The following is a 22,819-nucleotide window of genomic DNA, read 5'->3' as shown; positions in this document are numbered from 1 at the left end:
CCGTAGCAAATAATTGATACTCTTCATTTAAGAGAAAAGTTCTATCAGCCTACTAAACCTAATTATAGAGATTATAATGTATAACCATACACAATCAACCACAACCCAAGTGTTTCTAGTAAGTGCCAGTGAATATATTATTTTTAAGAAGTTATACAATTCTTTTTTTTTTTTTAAAGATTTTATTTATTTATTTGACAGAGAGAGATCACAGTAGGAGAGAGGAAGGGAAGAGATCACAGAGAGAGGAAGGGAAGCAGGCCCCCCGCTGAGCAGAAAGTCCGATGCGGGACTCGATCCCAGGACCCTGAGATCCCGACCCGAGCCGAAGGCAGCGGCCCAACCCAGGCGCCCCAGAATTTATACAATTCTTACAAAAGAAAAACAGGGCGCCTGAGTGGCTCAGTCAGTTAAGTGTCTGCCTTTAGCTCAGGTCATGATCCCAGGGTCCTAGGATAGAGCTCCCCATCAGGCTCCCTGCTCAGCGGGGAGCCTGCTTCCCCCTCTCCCTCTGCCTCCTCCCCACTGCTCATGCCCATACTCTCTCTTTCTCTCTCAAATAAATAAATAAATCTTTTTAAAAGGGGGGGGGGACACAATAGAAAAACAACCATTTAGGGCTATGTGACTGTTTCTTAGAGACTCTTCTAAAATATGCCCCCCACCTTTTAAAAGATTTTATTTATTTGAGAGAGAGAGAGATTACAGAGGGAGAAGAAGAGGAGAAGCAGATTTCAAGCTGAGCAGGGAGCCCGATGTGGGGCTTGATCTCAGGACCCCAGGAGTATGACCTGAGCCAGAGGCAGACACATAACCCACTGAACCACCCAGGTGCCCCTCAAATATGCCTCGTTTCTAACAAGTGATTTTTCTTTATATCTAATCACTGACTGACTTAGCAGCCTGTTCTTAAGATCAAGCTGCAAAATCTTCTAAGGGGTGTTGGTAAAGACATTACTTCACTAACAAAAGTTGCAATCACATAGAAACATAAGGAAAGTTTGGGGGTTCCATTTTTGTTTTTGTCACCTCAACTTCAAGGAAGGTTAGGAAAACTCTGAGCAATCTTTACCAATGGCACACAAGCAATCACTAGCAGCATCCGTCCACCCACCCTCCTTCCATAGGCACTTCATATTTTCTAGTCTTCGTCCCTCCCACAACTCCCCTTCTCATTCCCTTTTCCTTGAGTCTGACTCTTCAGCCTATAGCATGGGCACTTTTACAGATTTAGCCTTCCTGTGGGACTCAAGCCTTAAAAAAAGTTTTCTCCAATATCTGGTACAGTAAACAAGTACATTAGTAATTGGAAAAGATCCACCACAACCAACTGCTTTTCCCTAAAAGATACAGTAGGAAATATACAAAGATACAGTTTATAAAATATAAACCCCACAATTTTACTTTATTAATGAAAAGCTATCCTTTAACAAATAGGTATGCTTTTATCAATCATTAACATCATTATTATTAGCAGGGTCTTCATTATGATGTTTAAGTGGTCTACATGCATTATTTTATTTAATCCTCACAATAAGCCCCAATATGACAAATGAAGAAAAAACTGAAGCGCAGAGGGGTTAGGTAATTTGCTGAAGGGAAAATGACAAATAGATGGCAGAGCTAGGATTGAACCTAGAGTTCTCTGACTTTCAGCTTCTTGCTAGAGTGTGTTACTTTTCTAATTCTCTTATAGTTTTATAACTTTGATGTAAAAGGTCTATTATTAATTCATTCAATAATTGAATTTTACTGAACATCTGGCATTATGGTAGGCAATGAGATAAAAATAAAATCCAAAACAGACTGATATTATAAAATCACAAGAGCACTATTAACAGTTGAATATAATTAACACAAGCATCAATGTTACTTATAAATCAGTCTGAACTTGGTGGCTGAAAAGTTTTCTATAGTAAAAAAGACCATAAAAACAGTTACTTTTGAAAGAGAGGTGCTTATTACTCATTCACCTCCCTCTTGTTTCTCTATGTTCCCACAAAGGCTTAAGGGTTCTGACAGTTTTTCAGCATCAGTAACATTTTAAACAGTAACAGCAGTGTATTTCTGAGAAGAATCAGAAATGCTCCTAGATGAGATTTCTGGACTATGCAAACATTAACTTAGATTTATTATTATAATACTAGAAAAAAAAGCATGCCTCATCAACATGAATGGTCACCTGGGAAGAGTGCAGATCAGAAAGAGTGCTATAAAAGTGCTGGGAACTATGATTGTACTTAAAGACGGTACGATCATGTTCTACCACTTACCACTTTGCCCTTCTAAACCTTGACTGATGCAAATTATTTTACAATTTAAATATTTTTGTTTGAAGCACTGGCACAAACACAAACACCAACATTTTAAATTTTAGTTCTTGCTACTTTCGACAACCTGTCTTAATCTCTTAACTACATTTAAAACTTCATATTATACATGTAGCAAAGGGTGATTCTGATGCCTTGGTTTAAAATGTCATAAAAACATCTTAAAGTACCTTTTAATAGAGACACTTTAGCAAGAGGTTCATTTAAGTCTTGCTCATCCATTTGGGCGTCTGCACGGGACAAAAAAGATAATTACAAATAGTAATCAGCTCCATCCTCAAGCTATCACTATCAAAATAAATAAATGAAACTTACACAATGATCGTATCTGGATAGTTGAAATTAATTTAAACAATATACCCAAGATTCAAGGGAGAAACTTCAAAAATGGAGATTGCTTTCCCCTCTAAACATAAACTTTGAAATCTCAATCTATATTAACCTGCACCCCTAAACTGCTCAGCTAGTAACAATAGCATCTGTAGATTTGCAAACATTAGGTTATAACTCACCTGTAGTGTCGTCACTACTTTTTTCCTTGCTCGGACTCAGAGTATCTGACAAATCAGATTCTTTTGCTTTTGCCTGGTTTTCTACCAAGAAAAAAATGAAAGTAGAATCTCATTACCACTGTATCAGTAAAATTGCTTTAGGCTTTGAGTGCTCTAAGTCTACTGATATGCAAAATACTTTTAAAATTAACTGAGGTCACTTAATCTCTTACTTCTTCACCACTCTAGTCCAAAATGGAATGCTGGTTATTACACATGGCTCATATTAAATTATAATGTGGATCATGTCTGCTGTGCAGAGGGTCGGGGCTTTTGTCAAGGCTGTACACTGGCCAACTAGAAACAAAAATGAAGCAAGCTTTGCTAAAATATTCAGAGAACTGCAACAAATATAGCAAATTTCCAAGACAATGTGGACATTGTATGAAGATGATGCAAGGAAATGGCTCTTTTATATAAAAACACTAGTTAGGTTGCCTTAGCAACAGTTATACTCAGTAATATTTATATTTATATAAGACTCTAAAATCAAAACTATTATAAAAATGACATTTAAAACAAGAAAAGCAACAGCCTTTTATATCTTAAAAAAATATAACTGTACCTGAACCACACTGAGAAAGACTTAAAAAAAAATTTTTGTGATTATTTGCAAGTGGTACGCTGCCTGAGCCAATGAAGGAATCCTAGGCCTCGTTTGTAACAAGTTGCTCTCAAAACTCTTAACTATAAGCCCAACAATTTATTAAAGATGACTGGCGGGCGCCTGGGTGGCTCAGTGGGTTAAGCCGCTGCCATCAGCTCAGGTCATGATCTCAGGGTCCTGGGATCGAGTCCCGCATCGGGCTCTCTGCTCAGCAGGGAGCCTGCTTCCCTCTCTCTCTCTCTCTGCCTGCCTCTCCATCTACTTGTGATTTCTCTCTGTCAAATAAATAAATAAAATCTTTGAAGAAGGAAAAAAAAAAAAGATGACTGGCAATTAATTAGGCTGTAGATCCTTATCTATAATTGCACACCTGCATGTATTATGGCATGCATTAGAATAGCGTTTAGAGTGATGGTCGTTTCTCTCACCAAATCTTATAGCATCTCCCCATTCTCCACTAGGTCTAAGCCAAACTTTACATGCCAGTATTTAGCTGTAATTTGGTCCCTACATTAATTCACACACGAGCTCTGTTTCAGTCAGGCTAGCCTCTTTACAGGGCTGAGATATGCTGGCTCACTATCATCTCCAATTCTTTGAGTTGATTCACTAAATTCAATGACCATTCTCTCTGCTTGGCCTATTCATTCTGTGAGATACAGCTTAAGCCCCACCACCTTTAAGGGAGTCTTCATTTCTCCAGCAAGCTGCTCCTTTTTACTGTATATTCTCTGTGTCCTATGATTTTATAATTAATAATGTTCTATTTTATATCATTCTATGTGTATTTATGTATCTTATTTCTTTAGTTAGATTATAAATTCTCTGAGCATATGATTTTTTTTATAATGTTATAGCTGTTGTTTGAGGTAACACACGTCAAAAACTTAAATTATATAAGAATGTTCACTGCAGCGTTGTTCATTATGGAATGGAAAATACTCAAGATATATTCCTTACTATTAAGTAAAAATAAAGGCTGTTAAAGAACAGTATGTATAGTATGACTCCAGATTGAAAAGAGCTATATATTTAGCTATGAATTTTCAGCTGCACATATTTATTCAAGCCTAGAAGGATCCGCAACAGAGATACTCACTGTCATTTCTGGATGTTAGGACATGGCAGATATTTACTAACTTCATACTGTCATACATTATTTGAAAAATTTTGTTAATATATATTGCTTTATAACCAATTAAATCAAGAGATATCTTCCAGGAGCACCTGGGTGGCTTAGTGGGTTAAAGCCTCTGCCTTTGGCTCAGGTCATGATCTCAGGGTCCCGGGATCGAGCCCCACATCAGGCTCTCTGCTCAGCAGGCAGCCTGCTTCCTGCCCCCTCTGACTGCCTCTCTGCCTACTTGTGATCTTTCTCTCTGTCAAATAAATAAATAAAATCTTAAAAAAAAAAAAAAAAGAGAGAGAGAGAGATATCTTCCATTTTAAAAGTGATCAGAAACTATCTAAAACCATTAATTAATATTAAAATATATTTAATACAATATTAAAATATAACTTCTTATGGCTATTCCATTAAGAACATCCCTAGAATGTGTGGCTTAATTTGTAAAATAGGTGATAGATTACAAGAAGCCTTTTGCTTCTTTTCTCACTGCCATTTCTAGTTGAAGTCCAGGCCAACTGCTGAGAGACACACAGCTTAGATTAGAAGTGGAGTCACTGACCATGGAGACCCATGGGAATCCAATCTATGACCTCTGGTGCATTCAGTGTGCTGTAATCAGACATTTCTGAATGTTCCAGTTTTAATCACAAAGTTAGAGTCTCAAAGATTAGTCTCATCTAATCTTATACATAGATGGGAAAGGAACCACTCTGGGAGAATTAAAAAATGACTCTCTTCTGATTTTAATATTTTTGGAAATTTTATGATCAAGATATTAAGGTAAACCAAGAAGAACATATTTTCAAAAGTATTCTTCTGGCTTTGAAGGAACTTTAATTTTATATAGAGAGTATTAGCCATGAAGGTAAAATTATAGGTGGGACCAAATCTTCCATCAAGATCTTACTATAATATAAGTCCCATGAGAGCAGGGATTTTTTCTGTTTTGTTAACTGCTATATCCCCATTGCAGAGAACAGTGTACAGCACATAGTAAGTGCTCTAAAAAAGAAGATGTTTGAAGGCACAAATCTATTTTGAGTAAAAAGACAAGTCAAATCATGTTCTATCATTGGTATGTCCTGATAATAGATTATTATATAGAGGCAAACCAAATCTATTCAAGAATGAAACAGGACAAAACAAATGAGAGACAGAGTATCTCTTTTCAAAATATCCATTCTTTAGCTATGAAGTGGCACCCAACTTTCTTGTATCAAAAAATCCTTGCTGGTTGATTTTCTATGCAGTACTTAATCACTAAGATATATACCAATAGCATATAGAAGGAAACAGAACAATAGCTACCAACATTCATACCAAAACTGTTCCCAAACTGGAAAGTTTACAACAAGGTGACTATTTTCACTAGGTCTCTGAGAACACATAATGATGGATGGGCAAAACAAACATTCTAGCCACAGACCACTTCCTACACCACTGGAACCATTAGTTGGAAAGAAAGCAAGAAGGGTCATGAGAATTAACATTTGTCAAATACCAGAATGCTGCTTCTTGCTTTATAAGCAACATTCATTAAATCCCTACAAATTCCGACAGTTAAATATTGTCGATTCCACTTTACAAATGAGGAACTGAAGTTTAAAGAATAAGTTGCCCGAGGGCATATAGCTAGCTAGTTAGTGGTGGAACCTAGAGTTGAAACCATGTTTTCCATGGTATTCTTTCTACTTCTACCCTAAGGCTTCAGTAAACACACCAATGACTGTTAGTTGAGTTAGGGTTTAAAAAGAAAGTATACGCAACCTATGATTACATTTTGCATTAGGTGAGCTAGAGAAAGAAATACGAAGACTTATAATACCTAGTAATTGGCAATCTCTAGCAACTGTTATTTTCAATTACATAAAAAAAAAATTCTATCAAAAACATCATCCAGGAAAGCCTTTTAAAAATAAAACAACTTAGCCAAATCCTAAAGAAGTACCTGATAGCCACATATAAAGCATTTAAAATGTAATGTATCTCAGGCATCTAATTTCTTACAAGGATTAGTATACCTCTCTGTACATTAACTGTGAGAAATGCTTGTAAAATGTTGATTGCTGACAGAGAAATCTCTGGGTATATAAAACTTAGATCTGTATTATCATTCTTTTTTTTTTTTTTTTTTTTTTTTTTTTTTAAAGATTTTATTTATTTATTTGACAGAGAGAAATCACAAGTAGATGGAGAGGCAGGCAGAGAGAGAGAGGGAAACAGGCTCCCTGCTGAGCAGAGAGCCCGATGCGGGACTCGATCCCAGGACCCTGAGATCATGACCTGAGCCGAAGGCAGCGGCTTAACCCACTGAGCCACCCAGGCGCCCTGTATTATCATTCTTAAAGGATGTATTTTATTCACTTGCATGGACTTACTTGCTGTAATTTATTTAATAAATGCCTTCATTACTGGCATTTATTATGTTTCATTATGTTTTCTTCTTTTTGCTTTTAAAGCATTAAAGCAAATACCCTTGCATATTTGTCCAATTTGTTTCTTAATATAAAAACCCAGAAGTGGAATTGCTGGATCAAAATGCAGGCTCTTTAAAGCTTTCAACACATATTTTATAGCCAGGTTTCAAAAGCAAATCAGTAAAGATGGCACAAATATTTTTCAATATTGACATCACATAATTTCAAGCAAATATATTTTAATTCAGAATGCATTAAATAGAAGAATTAAAGTAGCAAGATATTTTTCTTAAAGGACTGATTTTTTTCCTAAGGCTCTACTTTCACTTTAGTGTGCTGGCTATTCAACTCATCTGAATAGGTATTTGGGTGGTGAAGTAAAAGCTATGTTAAAATCTGTTCTCATCTCACTTTAATTAGATGAAATAAATTGCCACATGTACTAAAAATAGTTCACTGCTCTGAAACCCAATGCCTGTTTGCCAGAACAATATTAGTGATGCATATTCTATGCATTCTTTCCCCAAATATGGCATCTGCCATGCACAAAATTCAGAATGGAAGCCACCGGATACTTGAAATAACATTCTCCTTTTAAATATTTTTAAAAGCCAAAATGATTCCAGTTGCTTTCATAAAACAGAATGTACTGAAATCAAGTATTCCAAACTTTTATTACTCATTGTTTTAACTGACCAAAAAGATTGTGAATCTACTTATCAACTTTATACTGGTAGGTTCGGCTGAAAGTCCTAAAATGATAATGAGCATATCACACCAAACTTATTTGCCCGATTTCCCTAATGCATAACAGTGACTTGGCAATATAATGCTTTAAAACACACTTTTCTTCTCTGACAACTGTAACAGAAGAGAATTAATAGAATAAACTGTTTCAGACAATTTTAAGACTACCCATTATAAATATAAGAAGACGCTACATAATCACTTTTGTTTAAATCAAACTGATAAGCCCAAAATTAAGAAAATGTTAAATTTCATAAGGAATATTAAAGGTATGACAATCACAGAAGTAGAAGTAAAAGCATTTTTCACCTGTTGTTTCAAAAAAGATTTACACTGTATTAATTAAAATTTTATATCAAATATAACAAACAGTAAATATCAAAGCTGAAAATAATGCTAGAAGTGAGAAAGACTGAAACACATCTTTTAAAACCTAACGAAACCAATTTAAAGCACTTAAAAAAATACATGTATATACCCATTTAAAAAGAAACTTTCTAACTAAGATATCCTTCTTAAGACAGAACTCCAACTATTTCATATTATATGATACTGTTACTGGATTGCCATCTGGTGAGCTATAAGAAATAAATTGATGGTTAAAATACTATGACCTTGGAAATGTACACTAACCTCCATTATCCAAAAGAGTGGTCAAAACCCACAGAAAACCCATAGAAAACAAACCTTTTGAAAGCTTTGTTTCTTCTACCACTTTGGTTAGATGCCCCTCGACGATCAGCTTCTCTGCCAAAGAAAACAAACGTTACTATCCAAGCCCAAACCGAGTAGCATTTCCCTGAGCGGGGCAGTGTAACACATTCCATGACCAAATTTAAAGATGATAATATTACTCCCATGACTAGGCTTGTACAAAAACCTGAAGCTGGAAGGAGAACTAAGAAAACTCAAACTGTAATAGAGCAATGAGATTAATGAAGAAATTTGGAGGTATGGGGACTATTTGTCTGTTTTCATTAGTTTTTACCTTATCTAAAAAGCCTAGACCTTAAAAAAAAAAAAAAAAAAAAAAAGGACTCAGAACAAAAATCCTCTTTAAATCAAGGACATGAAGTTGAAATAAAGGAATTCTGAGAAAGTATTTATTTAAATAAAGAAGCAATACAAATTATGTTATACCAATAGTTTACTTTCCCCATTGATACAATTTAGAAGAGATGCATATATGACGTGCTTCAGTAAGATGATTCATTTTTAAAGATATTAAAACAAATACTGTTTTGTTTTATAGGGGATTCTCTATAAATGTATAATGTAGCTTCTTCATAATTTATTTAAACTGAGATCTCCATATTCTACATTTCATTGAGAAGGATATCTATTCTGTATATCCCCCTATTTAATCCTGTATGTCAGTTGGTCTCCTTGAATTTATACTTTTGTTGTAAGTGAAGTCCTTTCTCTATTCCTTCACTCTTCAAGACAGTGCAGCTTGGTTTATGCCCACCACTCAACTACTGAAAACTGTTCCAAGATCACTATAACCTTCTCTCTGCCAAAGGTCATGGCTCCTTTTAATAACTTTCATTTCGTATAAGCTCTTTGTGGAATGTGGCACTGTTTGCCCCTGCTCCTTAAAATCTTTTTTTAAACGTCAAAGTAATAAATTTAGATAATTTTAAAAGGCAGTCCTACAAGATATATAATGTAAGCTGTACTTTCCATCTTCTGTCCTACTTTACTCCATTCTTTAAATTCACTTCCTAGAAGCAACAATTTTTTTTTTTTTTAAAAGAAACAACTTTTAACTTCAAACCGTTTCTTCTGGTATTTCCATTTCCATTTCTTTCTTTCTTTTTTTTTTTTTTAAGATTTTATTTTATTTATTTGTCAGAGTAAGCACAGGCAGACAGAGTGGCAGGCAGAGCAGAGGGAGAAGCAGGCTCCCGCCCAGCAAGGAGCTGGATGTGGGACTCGATCCCAGGACGCCGGGATCACGACCCAAGCCGAAGGCAGCGGCCCAACCAACTGAGCCACCCAGGCGTCCCTCCATTTATATTTCTAAATAAAATACTGCTGTTTCTTCACTTTTCCATTTTAGACACTATTTATTGACAATCTCTTACTGATGACTAAAAAAGAACTCATAGTCCTTTTTTACTATCATCCTTCTAAGAGAGTTACATTTTGTCCATCTATACTCAGTATGTGTATTATGATTATTACTTATATTTGAATCATAATATGCTCCAATTATATTTTTCTGCTTCTACCTTCTTATACAACATGTAGTGATTTTTGGAGCTTGCAATATCTTGTTTTATTTTGCTAACTTTTTATATATCTACCTCAAACACAGCCCAAGTTCTTTTTTTTTTTCTTTTGCCCAAGTTCTTACAGAACCATAAAAACTTTCAATACTGTCAAATGTATCAAGTAATCCATTATATTATATATCCCTGTCTGTCCCTTCCCCCAACCCTTTAATCTTCCTGTTCCAGTCTGGGCTATATCCAAAATTCCATACCCCCAGAATCCAAATGTTTCTCATCCTGTTTTATTTCCTTGTTTTAGTGTAACATATCCTGCTAGTTTCCTGAAAGGGAGATGACAGAATGTTGACTTTGACTTTGACTCTTTTGACTTTCTCTTTGTTCCTCTGAAAATGTTAGTGTTCTACTCTCACCTTTGACTGACGGTTTGACTAGATACACAATTCTATAGGAAATAATTTTCCTTCAAAATTTTGAAGCATTTTTCCACTGTCTTTCAGTTTCAAATGATGTTGAGTCCTGTTCCTCAGTATGCATGGTAGATACCTCTTGTGCTCAGCAAAGCCTGTTGTGCTTGTCCTTTCTGGGCACCTGGGGGACTGCATGTTCCAAACACCCTAGCAGTAAGGACAGTCCACATAACTGGTTCTAGCCAGGGCCAAGGCATTTAAGAAAGAGTAGTAGTTTTCTATACTTCTATCCTCCCCCCATTCTAGAAACCATGTGCTGAGATGGCATAATTCTTTATCTTAAGATGGTAAAGGCTCCATGAACTTAAAGCTCTGAATAACAATACGGAACAGTGTTCTCTCCTTTACCATGGACATGTAGCATGAGTGCAAAAAAATATTTCTTTAATTAAGCCATTTAGATTTCAGAATTTTATTTATTGCTATATTATAATTTAGTTTATTATGACTATTAGAGTATGAGATCCTTTGTTTCTCTTTGGCAATTTTCAGAATCTTGTCTTTACCCCTGGTGTTTCTAAATTTCATATATTCAGAACATGGTTTCTTTCTTTCTTTCTTTCTTTCTTTCTTTGAGGTGAAATTCATATAACAGAAAATAATCATTTTAAAGAGAACAATTCAGTGGCATTTAGTACCTTCACAATGTTATGCAACCACAACCTCCATCCAGTTCCCAAACATTTTTGCCACCCCAAAAGGAAACCTCATGCTCATTAAGAATTTACTTCCCATCCTCCCTTCCCAAGCCCCAGCCATCACTCGTCCGCTTTCTCTCTGTGATTTCCTATTCTGTATATTTCATATATATATACAACATCACACAATATGTGAATTACTGTGTCTGGCTTAGTGTGTGTATTCTAAAATATACTGTTGCATGTTCAGTGTATCCTTTCAGTTTAGAAGCTCATTATCTTCAATTCTGGGGAATTATCTTCTGTTTCACTGATAAATTCTTCTCTTTTTCATTCCTCCTCTTTTCCCCCTCTCTCCCTTCCCATACTCTGGAAATCTTATTATTCAGATGTTAGATCTCCAGGATCAATTCCTTAATTTTCTTAAATTTCCTCCCCTTTTTTCCTTAAATAAAACCTGAAGCCAACTCTTGTCTTTTGTGTTGTATTTTCTGGAACATTTCCTCTACTTCCTCTTCTAACACCAACTCAAAAAAGATATATGCACCCCCATGTTCACTGCAGCATTATTTACAGCAGCCAAGATCTGGAAACAACCTAGGTGTCCAATGATACATGAATGGATAAAGGAATTATATATATTAATCAGCAATAAAAAAGAATGAAATCTTGCCTTTTGGGACAACATGGATGGACCCTGAGGGTATTATACTAAGTGAAAAAAAAGTCAGACAGAGAAAGACAAATACTATATGATCCCACTTACATGTGGAATTAAAAAACAACAAACTCATACATACAGAGAACAGATTGGTAGTTGCCACAGGCAGGAGGCGTGGGGTGAGAGAATTGAGGGGAGGGCATCAAAAGGTATTTTTTAAAAAAGGCCTTAGGTATAATACAGACCACAAAAGCCATATGTGAAAGGACAAATAGATTTGACCTCAAAGAAATTAAAATTTTCTGATCAAACTCGCTATAAATACAGGTAAAGGGCCAATGACAGATACGGAGAAAATATTTGAAAAATAAAGAACACATAAAAGGTTATTATTCATTCATTCATTGAACAATTAATTAGGGGGTACTACTACGTGCCAGATACTCTCCTAGGTGCTAAAAACATTAGAATGAACAAATGACAAAATTCCTGCCCTATTGGTTCTTACATTCTAATGGGGTGAGGAGGGAGAGATGATAAATAAACAAGTAGTACGTCAGATGGAGGTTATGAAGAAAAATAAAGCACAGAAGAAGGAAAGGGAGTATGGGGATGGCAAAGATGTCAGGCCCTCCAAAAATGAATAAGAAAAAGTCAAACAACACAGACAAAAAGGGGCAAAGAATAACAACACTGAATTGACAGGCCAAGAAAAGAAAATGTCCAGTAAATTTGAAATTTGTGGATTACCCACTGAAACAATGCCGTGGCATTATTCACTCATCAGTTTGGCAAACATTCAGTACCTGGAGGGGTGAGTGAGTAATCTTGTGTCCTTTTGGTGTTGAGTGTAAACTGGTATCATTTTTTTTTAAAGGGCAGTATTGACAGAATTTATCCAAATGCTGAAAGCACATGTCCTCTGACCCATCGTCCCTACTCCGTGTATTACTCAGGAAAGAGACAACTGTACAAAGATTTTCAATGCAGCATTGTCTGTATTTAGTGGAACACAAAATTTATATAGTTCTACCAAGAAGAAAAAAGCATTAATCTTCAATATCTCTGTCAACAACAACAAAAATTCATTTTAGATAGTATTAATTACTTGTCTAACTACTTCCCAAACATCTTCATCCAGAAATCCCTCAGGAACTTCATTTCACCATGTGTAATATGGAACTTCTCTTCCTTTATCTTGGATGGATTTGGTATCTCTCCTTGTCCACAGTCTATCATTCCTATCTCTAACAAGCTATACTGCAGCTATCTTTTTTTGTCTACCTTTCCCAACATACTATGAACTCTTTGATGGATACACTCATTCCTTCAAATATTTACTCTGTACGAGGTACAATACTAGGTACTCTTCAAGGATTATTACCAAGACAAACGTGATAAATAAAGAATTTAGTCTAGTGCAAGCTAGATTTAAGCGTCCACTTTAATTCCCAACACAATTTAATTCCCAACACAATTCTGGCACATAAAACAGGTTCCACAAATGTTGCTCATGAATATAGCAAATAATAATATAAATGCAGACTTTGAAAGCCATTACAATCTTTACCTAGTATGCTGAAGAGCTAAGCATCACCTTGTTTAAAAAATTCTAAACACACCTTAGGAGTAACTTACAGCTCAAAATGCTTACCCTTGGAACAAAAGCTGAAGTCCCCTACCATGACCTGTAAAGTGTACATGATCTAGCCCAGGGGCCAGTCATCTTCAGTGCCATAGTGCCACATGCAGCATGCTCCCTGATGGGTAAACAAGGTTTTATAGGAACATAGTAGCTAGATCCATATGTACATACATATGTACATATTGTCACAGTCGCTTTCCTCTGCAATGGCAGAGTTTAGTAGTTGCAACAGAGACTTTACAGCCTGCAAAGCCTAAAATACTTACTATCTGGCCCGTCATTTAAAAAAAAAAAAAAAAAAAAAAAAAGAACTCCAATTTGAGACCAGTTCCTGTTTTCATAGTTTCTATCTCACACACTCCTTTCCAAGACACATGTACACCTCACTCAGCTTAGCTCCAAATCAGTTCAAATCCCACATGCTACCTTTTAGCTACCTATGGTCTTGCATTCTTTTATTTTTCTTCAGTGGACTTATTACTACCTGACATGTTATTAGTTCATTAGTTTTTGTTTCCTCCAAAGAACGTGAACTCCATGAAGGCAGAGCTTTCCTTGTCTTGTTCATTTCTGTTACCTCCACAGCTATAAAAAGGCCTGGTAAATACAATGTTGATGCTTAATAAATATTTGTGGAATGAATGAATTAAACATCTATTTTTAAAAGGGTCAAATTTGGAAAAATTACTTGAATGTTTTCCTCACTCTAAAAAGCTAAGAATTAAATATGCAAAATGTTTTTGCACAGGACTAATATCAAAGTGCTAAATAATAATTACCTGTTGCTATCATCACTATTGGAATTATTATTATTATTATTATTTAAGGTTACATTCTTAAATCTAGTGGCCTGTAATTAAGTAATTGAGGAAAAGGGGCACCTGGGTAGCTCAGTCAATTAAGCATCTGCTTTCGGTTCAGGTCAGAATCTCAGGGTCCTGGGACCCAGCCCTGTGTCAGGCTCCTTGCTTAGTGGTGAGTCTACTTCTCCCCTCCCTCTGCCTGAGGAGTGGGAGACTCTGAGTGGGAGACTCATGCTCTCTCTCTCTCTCCCTCAAATAAATAAAATCTTTAAAAAATTTAAAAAAAAAGTAATTGAGGAAAAGAACACTTAAAAAAACATTTCTGGGGGACCTGGGTGGCTCAGTCAGTTAGGTACCCAACTTTTGATCTCAGCTCAGGACTTGAGCTCAGGGTTGTAGGTTTGAGTCCTGCACTGAGATCCACGCTAGGCATGGAGTCTTCTTAAAAAAAGTTTCTAACCACTGGTTCTCAACTTGGAGTAGACACCTCAATTCTTTGGGAGCACTAAAAGTCAGAGGCTATTCTGTGACTCAGAAGAGAACCTCTGTGTAATCATAAATGCAGGTCTTCAAAGAACCATTTGACTTTGTACAACTGAAAGATAAAATAAAGGATTTTCTTTCTTTTTAAAAACTCCCTTTTTGAGGGATATTCTAGAGAGATAATTGTTCATTTTGTATTTTAAAACTGTACCTTAGAAAAAATTTTATTCATTTATTAGAGAGGGAGAGAGAAAGTGCACATGCACAGCGTGAGGGGAGGCAGAGCAGGGAGCATGATGCAGGGCTCACTCCCAGGACCCTGAGATTACCACCCCAGCTGAGGGCAGACACTTAATTGACTGAGCCACCCAGGGGCCCTAAAGCATACTTATTTATTGTGAAAAATAATAAACAGAAAGGGACACAAAACACAAAGGTACAGGCTATTATATGGCTACATCTCAAATCAAGAAACAGAACCTAACCACAACCCCCTAAAGCTTCCCACAATTCCCTTTCCAATCAAAACCCCATAAAGGTAACTACCATCTTGACTTCATGGTATTTAATTACTTGCATTTCTTTATAGTCACACTACCCAAATGTGCATGATTAAATAATATAATTGTAAGGGTTTTGAACTTCACACAAGTGGAATATTACAGTGAGTATTCTTTTGCGTCAGGCTTCTTTTATCGAATATGCCTCAGTGTGTATTTCTCCATTTGCCTACTAAAGGACTTTTGGGTCATTTCCAGTTTTGAGCTGTGAATAATGCTGCCGTGAACATTCTTGCATTTGCATACGTTATGCATAGGCATTTCTATAGGGAACCTCCCAAGGGGTAGAACTGATGGGCACAGTAAGTTTGACATTGGAGAACCATCACCTAAGCATTTAGTTTAGTCAGAAAACATTTGATAGAGTTGCAGAAACTGCCAAATGTGGTCAAAGAACGAATAGAACAGAACCAAATTTATTTCTTGGGTGATAAAAATAAATTATGTACTAATTATATTACTACATGGCACAAAATAAAAATAAAAAACAACGCATTCAAAAGAAGTAGAAGCAGCACAGGTATACCTATACTGGATTTAATTCTTTATGCTAAAGAGTTACTTTCCTCACATGACAGCTACAACCAGTTGAAAGCAGAACATAAACTCAAACAGCACTACCAGATACTTATGTCAGCTGCATAGGGGTCTTAACTGACAGAAGAGAAGAGCAGATGAATATAAAAGAACTACATAATGTGTTATTTGTAACAGCCAAACTGGAAAACATCTTTAAAGTCTCAAAGTTAGGTTTCATTACAAAAATAATGTTATCACTTGGGCATCAAAATTATGTGCTGGGGAACAAATTTTTCTAAATGGCCTGTGTACTAGTAATTAAAAAGTTAAACAATCTTTAGAATGTCATGAATATATTACTTTAACAAGAACGATAAACCTCTATCAGTCAGCTTTTACTGCCTTGTGACTGGAGCTAAAAAGGGGAGAAAACAAGTTACTTAAGCAAGAAAGCTCCTACTAACACCCTTTCTAACTTCCCACTATAACTTTTGGACCTACTTATGAGCATGTATTTTTCTGAGTAATTGCAGGCATTATTCAGAGTGCTTAGTAAATATTAACTCATTTAATGCTCACAATAATCCTATGAAGTAGGTACTACCATCCCATTCTACAAATGAGGTTTAAAGAGGTTATACTGTACAAAGTCCCACTGCCAGTGAGGGACCAAACGAGAATTTATATCAAGGATCCTCTGATCCAATTCTAAACATCATAGATAAAAATGAGCTATAGTCACCCAAAAGGTCATTAAAGGGAAATACAGCAAAGAAACTGAGATTAGAATTAACATCAAATACAATCAAAGTAAAAATGAACAATCAGCATTCAACATCAAGCAAACCATTTACTTCCTTCACAAAGTAGCAGTTAACAAAGTAGAAAAAGAACTTTAGAACCTCACAGGGGAGGCCTTACTTTAATAATACATACTTTCACAAGGCTTTATTTCTGCAATAATTTAAATAAATTAGTTAAAGCAATTCCTGCTATAGGAATTATAGTGCTATAGTCTGCCTTGTTATAAAAAGTTTCAGAAGCTATGTGTTCTAAAACCCTGAGAATAAGGAAGAACAAAAAAGAAAAAAAAATGAGAATTTTTTTAGAGCAACAGGCAGATTTTATTTTTTAATTTAACTTCAATCAATTAACATATAGAGTTATTATATTATATTAGTTTCAGAGGCAGAGTTCAGTAATTCATCAGTCTTATATGATATCCAGTGCTCATTACATCACGTGCCCTCCCTAATGTCCATATTGGTTAGCATGGGGGTATTTCTACAAACACAACTGAGAATTAAGGACAGACTGAAATTACAGGTTTCAAGAATACAGAAACAGATCTTTTTTAAAGAAAGGACCAATCTACATGTCAAAACACTGTTGGCGGGGCGCCTGTGTGGCTCAGTGGGTTAAAGCCTCTGCCTTCAGCTCAGGTTGTGATCCCAGGGTCCTGGGATTGAGCCCCATGCTGGGCTTTCTGCTGGCCAGGGAGTCTGCTTCCCATCTCTCTCTCTGCCTGCCTCTCTGCCTACTTGTAATCTCTGTCTGTCAAATAAATAAATAAATAAAAATCTTTTAGAAACAAAACAAAACAAAAAACCCCCAAAACCACTGTTGGCATAAATTTAAGACTATCTTCCATGCACTTATACTGGGAGAAAACCTGGTAGAAATGCTGGGAAGTTGGGGCGCCTGGGTGGCTCAGTGGGTTAGGCTGCTGCCTTCGGCTTAGGTCATGATCTCGGGGTCCTGGGATCGAGTCCCGCATCGGGCTCTTTGCTCGGTGGGGAGCCTGCTTCCCTCTCTCTCTCTCTGCTTGCCTCTCCATCTACTTGTGATTTCTTTCTGTCAAATAAATAAATAAAATCTTAAAAAAAAAAAAAAAAAAAAGAAAGAAATGCTGGGAAGTTAGCCAACTGGGAAAATGATTGGCATAAGCACACACAGAACAAAAATCCTCCCATAGGTCCTAGATTGGACAATCACTCTGAATACAAAGAAATAAAGAATTTAGCAACATCTAGTTTAAATTCAAGAATTTTCCTATGGGGTGCCTGGGTGGCTCAGTTGGTTAAGTGTCTACCCTCAGCTCAGGTCTGATCCCCAGGGTCCAGGGACTGAGCCCTGCATCAGGTTCCCTGCTTAGTGGGGAGCCTTGCTTTTCCTTCTCCCTGTTGCTTTGTCTACTTTTGCTCTTTCTCTCTCTGTCAAAAAAATAAATAAAATCTTAAAAAAAAAAAAAAAAAAGGATTTTCCTATAATGGGGACATAAGAGCAGGGAACTGCCTTCTATTCTTTGTCATAAATAAACTGTTCTGGTTTAGAGAAATAAAAGTTTAAAAAATGAAAATTTAAAAATCTGTTTAGGCTTATTCCTGAGATTGTTCAGAGGTTGATCTCATAGGGTGATGAAAAGTAAATAGTCACAAAGCAACACTGATTCAATGCATTACTCTAAATAAGGCAATTTTTATGTGAGCAAGGCCTTAAAAGAAAAGAGGGAATAAGACAAACATACATATAATGACTGTAATTTCAAAAGGGGAGTTTGAGGTGGGAAGAGAATTTTTTTTTTTAAATCAGGAAAAAGAAATAGCAGCACATGATATATTAAGAGAATTAGATTTTTGCCTAATAATAAAAACCATTAAGTCTCCTAGTAACCATGGATTAAGATTACAAAGACATGAAGTTTATTTCAGGGCACTTGTTAACTTAATCATCAAAAGGAAGATGCCTTCTGGGGTGGAGACAGTTTGTTTGTACAAAGCACACCTCAGAAGAAAGTTTCTTTGGTACCGGACTGTGATGCTTCTGCCCTCACCAAACAGTGGCAAAAGGAATTAAAAGTGTAGGCAGTAGTCCCGTGAAGGGAGTCTTTCACTCTGCCCATGAAGTGAATCTCTAAGTCCTGAGATTCTCCACCTTTTACCATTTATCTTTGCACTCAGCATATAAATTAATCAAGTGACAGAGTTCACAGGATACTTATGAAACAGATTTAGAGGTCCACAATTTGTTAATTCAAAAAGCATCTTTAGCAGAATACAACAGTCTCAACGTATTTGTTAAGTTTACATGGTAAACCTTGAGTAACTGCAATTTGCAGGGAACATGGATTGTGGACTTCTGCTTAAATCAAATTTCATGCCCAAATCCCCGAAGAGAAAATATTGCTAGAGCTTTTTAGCAAATTTTATTAAAGTTACTTGTTAATTCTAGATTTCATGTGGTATATTTTTACACAGAAAATTTACTTCACAGCCCTGGAATTATGCAAAAGGTTATATTTAAAACTGTTAAAATCCAATCTCTCTGCCAGGATTAAAAGCTTTTCTCCTAAAAGAGAATTAAAAAGAAACACAGTTTCTTTTACCATAAAAGGAAAACAAATTGAAATGTGTTCCAACTCATTTAATTTCGTCAAAATCACCTTATAAATGGAGATAGCCAACAACTAAATCGTTCTCTTATGGATTCACATATGCAAACTGGAAAAAAAATCTGTTAATATATTAAAAATAGACATGATGAATCCTATGTAAGTGAATTGCTTTTTTTTTTCTTTTCCAGAGAGAGAGAGAGAGAGAGGGGGAGAGGGAGAGGGAGGGGAGGGGGAGGGGCAGAGAAAGAGGGACAGAGAGAATCTGATGCAGACTCCACACCCCAGCACAGAGCACAACATGGGGCTCAATCTCATAGCCCTGCAATCATGACCTGAGCTGAAATCAAGAATTGGCCGCTTAATCGTCTGAGTTATCCAGGCACCCCTGCTTTCTAATTTTTAAAACACAAGGTGAATTGGATTATATAACAAGCATGGTAAAATAATGAAATCTAGGTACTTAACATGTGCTTTTTAAAAGACTGGAAATAAGGGGCACCTAGCTGGCTCAGTTGGTAGAGCATGCAGCTCTTGATCTCAGGGTTTTAAGTTTGAGCCTCATATTGGGTGTAGAAATTAATTAAAAATTTAAAAAATCTTGAAAAAAAAATAGAGACTGATAATAAGAATATGAAGTGTCACTTCTCACTGAGTATAAACTTCATGTTCAAAATCATAAATCAACTCAAGATGGCTATCAATGAATGGCAAAAAAGTTTGTGTGAGATTATAAAAAAATAATCCAAAATTTTTCAAAAGTTCACTTGAGAATGGTTTTTGCTGAATTTGCTTTACTCGCCATAATACTTATTAAACAAAACAATTTCTATACTGGCAGCTTGTTACAAAGTAATGAAAACATCCTTTCTGACAAATCAAACCGGAGTTAACTCTTAGTATGCAACCCTGACTATCCAAATTTAAGAAGCCAACATATTTGGAAATTTCTGAGATAGAGCCTTATCAAACCCTTGCTACTGGTTATCAAACCTCAGGAACTGAACAGATTCAGGTAATGGACTATATTCCTAGCTATGAGAACTTACAGTCCAAACTCCCTCTGTGTGCACTTTGGGACCCAATGGATTCAGACATCTAGGAATACTTGTATTTTATTTTTTTGTTCTTTGGTTCACTCTCTGTCCATATGAAAAGGATTTTATATTATCATTTTCCCCTCTGTGCCACATTTAACATTTTCCCTATGCTATTACATAGTTCTTATAATTTTATTAGCTAATATCCCCATTGAGAGGCTTGCTGTAATTTACATAACTTCTGCTGTATATCTAAATGTTTACTGGTCCATTTGCCTCTCCTATGACACAATAAAAATCTCCAAACACCTTTTCTTAAAGATTTTATTTATTTGTCTGACAGAGAGAGCAAGCAAGGGAGAGCAAGCACAAGCAGTGGGAGCAGCAGGCAGAGAGAGAGGGAGAAGCAGGCTCCCTGACAAGTAGGGAGCCCAGTGTGGGGCTCGATCCCATGACCCTGGGATTATGACCTGAGCTTAAGGTATATGCTTAACTGACTGAGTCACCCAGGAGACCCTCCAAATATCTTTTCTTTTTCTTTTTTAAGACTTTATTTATTTGGCAGAGAGAGACACAGCAGGAGAGGGAAGAAGCAGGGGGAATGGAAAAGAAGAAGCAGGCTCCCTGCTGAGCAGGGAGCCCAATGTGGGACTTGATCCCAGGACTGTGGGATCATGACCTGAGCCGACAAGTCAGTCTTTAATGACTGATCCACCCAAGCACCCCCAAATATTTTTTTCTTAATGTAAGACAAACAGCATTCTGTATTACAACTACGGCTAAATATTTTACAATAATATTTTTAAAGATTTTTGCAAATTGTAACTTAGTAAGTCTTTTTTTTAATAGTTCTCTGTTTTTATTTCTTTGGGCTCAAAATACAAATCACAAAAATTTAAAATAAAACTAACTTATCAAAAAATGGTCATATGCAATAAAACAAGTACAAAATCCTTCTAAAGATTTGTATTTTAGACTATATTCTGCTTTTAGTTGGTTTCAGTGGATACCAATTATTTTGCCCCCAATCCCTGTGCCAATGTCCCATAAAAGTGAAATTTCATGATCAGAAGATAACAAAAACACGGACTAATCTTTGCGTTACGGAAAAGTTTTAAAGGACAAAGAAATATGCTATTAAATAATTTCCCTCAAAATATATACTTTTATTTATTAAATAATTATTAAAGTATTTCCTTCAAAATAGTATTAAACTAACATTCAACATCATAATCTCTAAAATGGACAAAAAAGAAGCTCTTCTAAAACTATTAAATGAAATTCCAGGTTTCCTTAAGGCATTTCCGAGGAGTATAACATCTGATCCACTGATTTTGTCTGCTATAATTACCAGGTGTGACCCTTACGAAGCTCAAGTGCTCCTGAGACTGTGTGTGTGAAGAGGAGAGAGAACCATATACGTTTGCACATCCACAAGATGAGCTCATGAGCATAAAAACACGGGAAGTCATTCAATTCAAAAACAGAGCGAACAGGAAGAGGAAAATGCTCGAAAGTATATTTTATATCTGGTAGGGAAAAGGATAGATGTCATCAATAAATCTTTATTACACATAGTGATCTTTAATTATCACTAAGACGAAAAGAACATCACAACCTCAGGAGTTAAGCAGCCATGTCATTTTCAAATAAGAGGGAATTCATGAAACTTTCGCTCAGAATTCAGCAGAGGTCCAAATCGCCTCAAAAGCCAACCTATCCATCTCTATTAGTAAAGACAGCCTTCCCAAGGGTGGGCGGTTGATGTCAGACTGTAGGACAATCTATTGCTACTCCTCTGCTAGAAAGATCCTGCTATCTTAAGGGCCATCTTCAGCTCTGAGTGCCCAAACAAAATCACTGTTTTCATGGCTTTATTTTAATCATTTAGGAAATTTATTTAAAAACTTCAAATGCAAACCTGTGATAGAACTACAACTTAAATAAAACAGGCTAATGTTAATACTACCTCTTAAGTGTCCACACATAAAGTTTAGGTGCTTGACATTCCATTTTATTCCCTGATCAACAATAATTTTTTTGGGTAAAAACTGAAACTTCCTCTTTTTTTTTTTTTTTTTTTTTTTTTGTGGGCAATATGAAATCTCTTTGAAGGCAAATGCCACAAAAATAATATTCTCAAAAGAGAGAAGCCAAAACAATGTAAAAAGTACTGCTGCTGTCTGAAGATGGCCCTCTGTGCACTTCTTCGATAACAAACACATTGAGATCTTAATTTTTCCTCTCATTTTTCAATTTCTGCCCCTGACTGCATTAAAATCAATGTGAAAAATACTCTGTACTCACTCTGGCATTCTATGAATTGATGAATAAAAGTGCAGTCCCCGCCACTCTTTGAAAGCAAGTGCTCTAATAAAGAAAGAAACACCTTTAAGGATATAGTTTGTTGCTGTTCTTGAAAACCAACAGCAAACGTAGGAAAACGGAAATGTATTAACATGAATGACTCTGAATAAGATTCATGAAAGTTTAATATATTTTTAATATTAACAGCAGAGATACTCTGGAGTTAAATAAAACTAAATGACTGAAAATTATAACTATATAATCATTGACTTGTACCCTGAATAGTT

General features: G+C 35.9%; 1 protein-coding gene across 39 annotated transcripts in view; it reads right to left on the bottom strand.

Moving 5' to 3' along the window:
* SLMAP (sarcolemma associated protein) overlaps positions 1–22,819 on the bottom strand; it is a 144,188-nt gene that overhangs the window by 24,626 nt on the left and 96,743 nt on the right. For 14 of the 39 annotated variants that reach the window (XM_059161270.1, XM_059161286.1, XM_059161274.1 and 11 more), the window contains 4 exons: positions 22,533–22,595; positions 8,469–8,528; positions 2,843–2,923; positions 2,501–2,560 (listed from right to left, as the gene is read on the bottom strand). In XM_059161270.1, coding sequence (XP_059017253.1) covers positions 2,501–2,560; positions 2,843–2,923; positions 8,469–8,528; positions 22,533–22,595 — 264 coding nt within the window. Of the gene's footprint in view, positions 1–2,500; positions 2,561–2,842; positions 2,924–8,414; positions 8,529–22,532; positions 22,596–22,819 lie in introns of all 39 variants that reach the window. The other 25 variants (XM_059161279.1, XM_059161290.1, XM_059161289.1 and 22 more) reach the window with 3 other exon arrangements.

The sequence above is a fragment of the Mustela lutreola genome, chromosome 2 (genome assembly GCF_030435805.1).
Source record: "Mustela lutreola isolate mMusLut2 chromosome 2, mMusLut2.pri, whole genome shotgun sequence".
Classification (NCBI taxonomy): domain Eukaryota; kingdom Metazoa; phylum Chordata; class Mammalia; order Carnivora; family Mustelidae; genus Mustela; species Mustela lutreola.
Note: the sequence above shows the minus strand (reverse complement) of the source record. Positions and strands in the feature narration are given on the sequence as shown.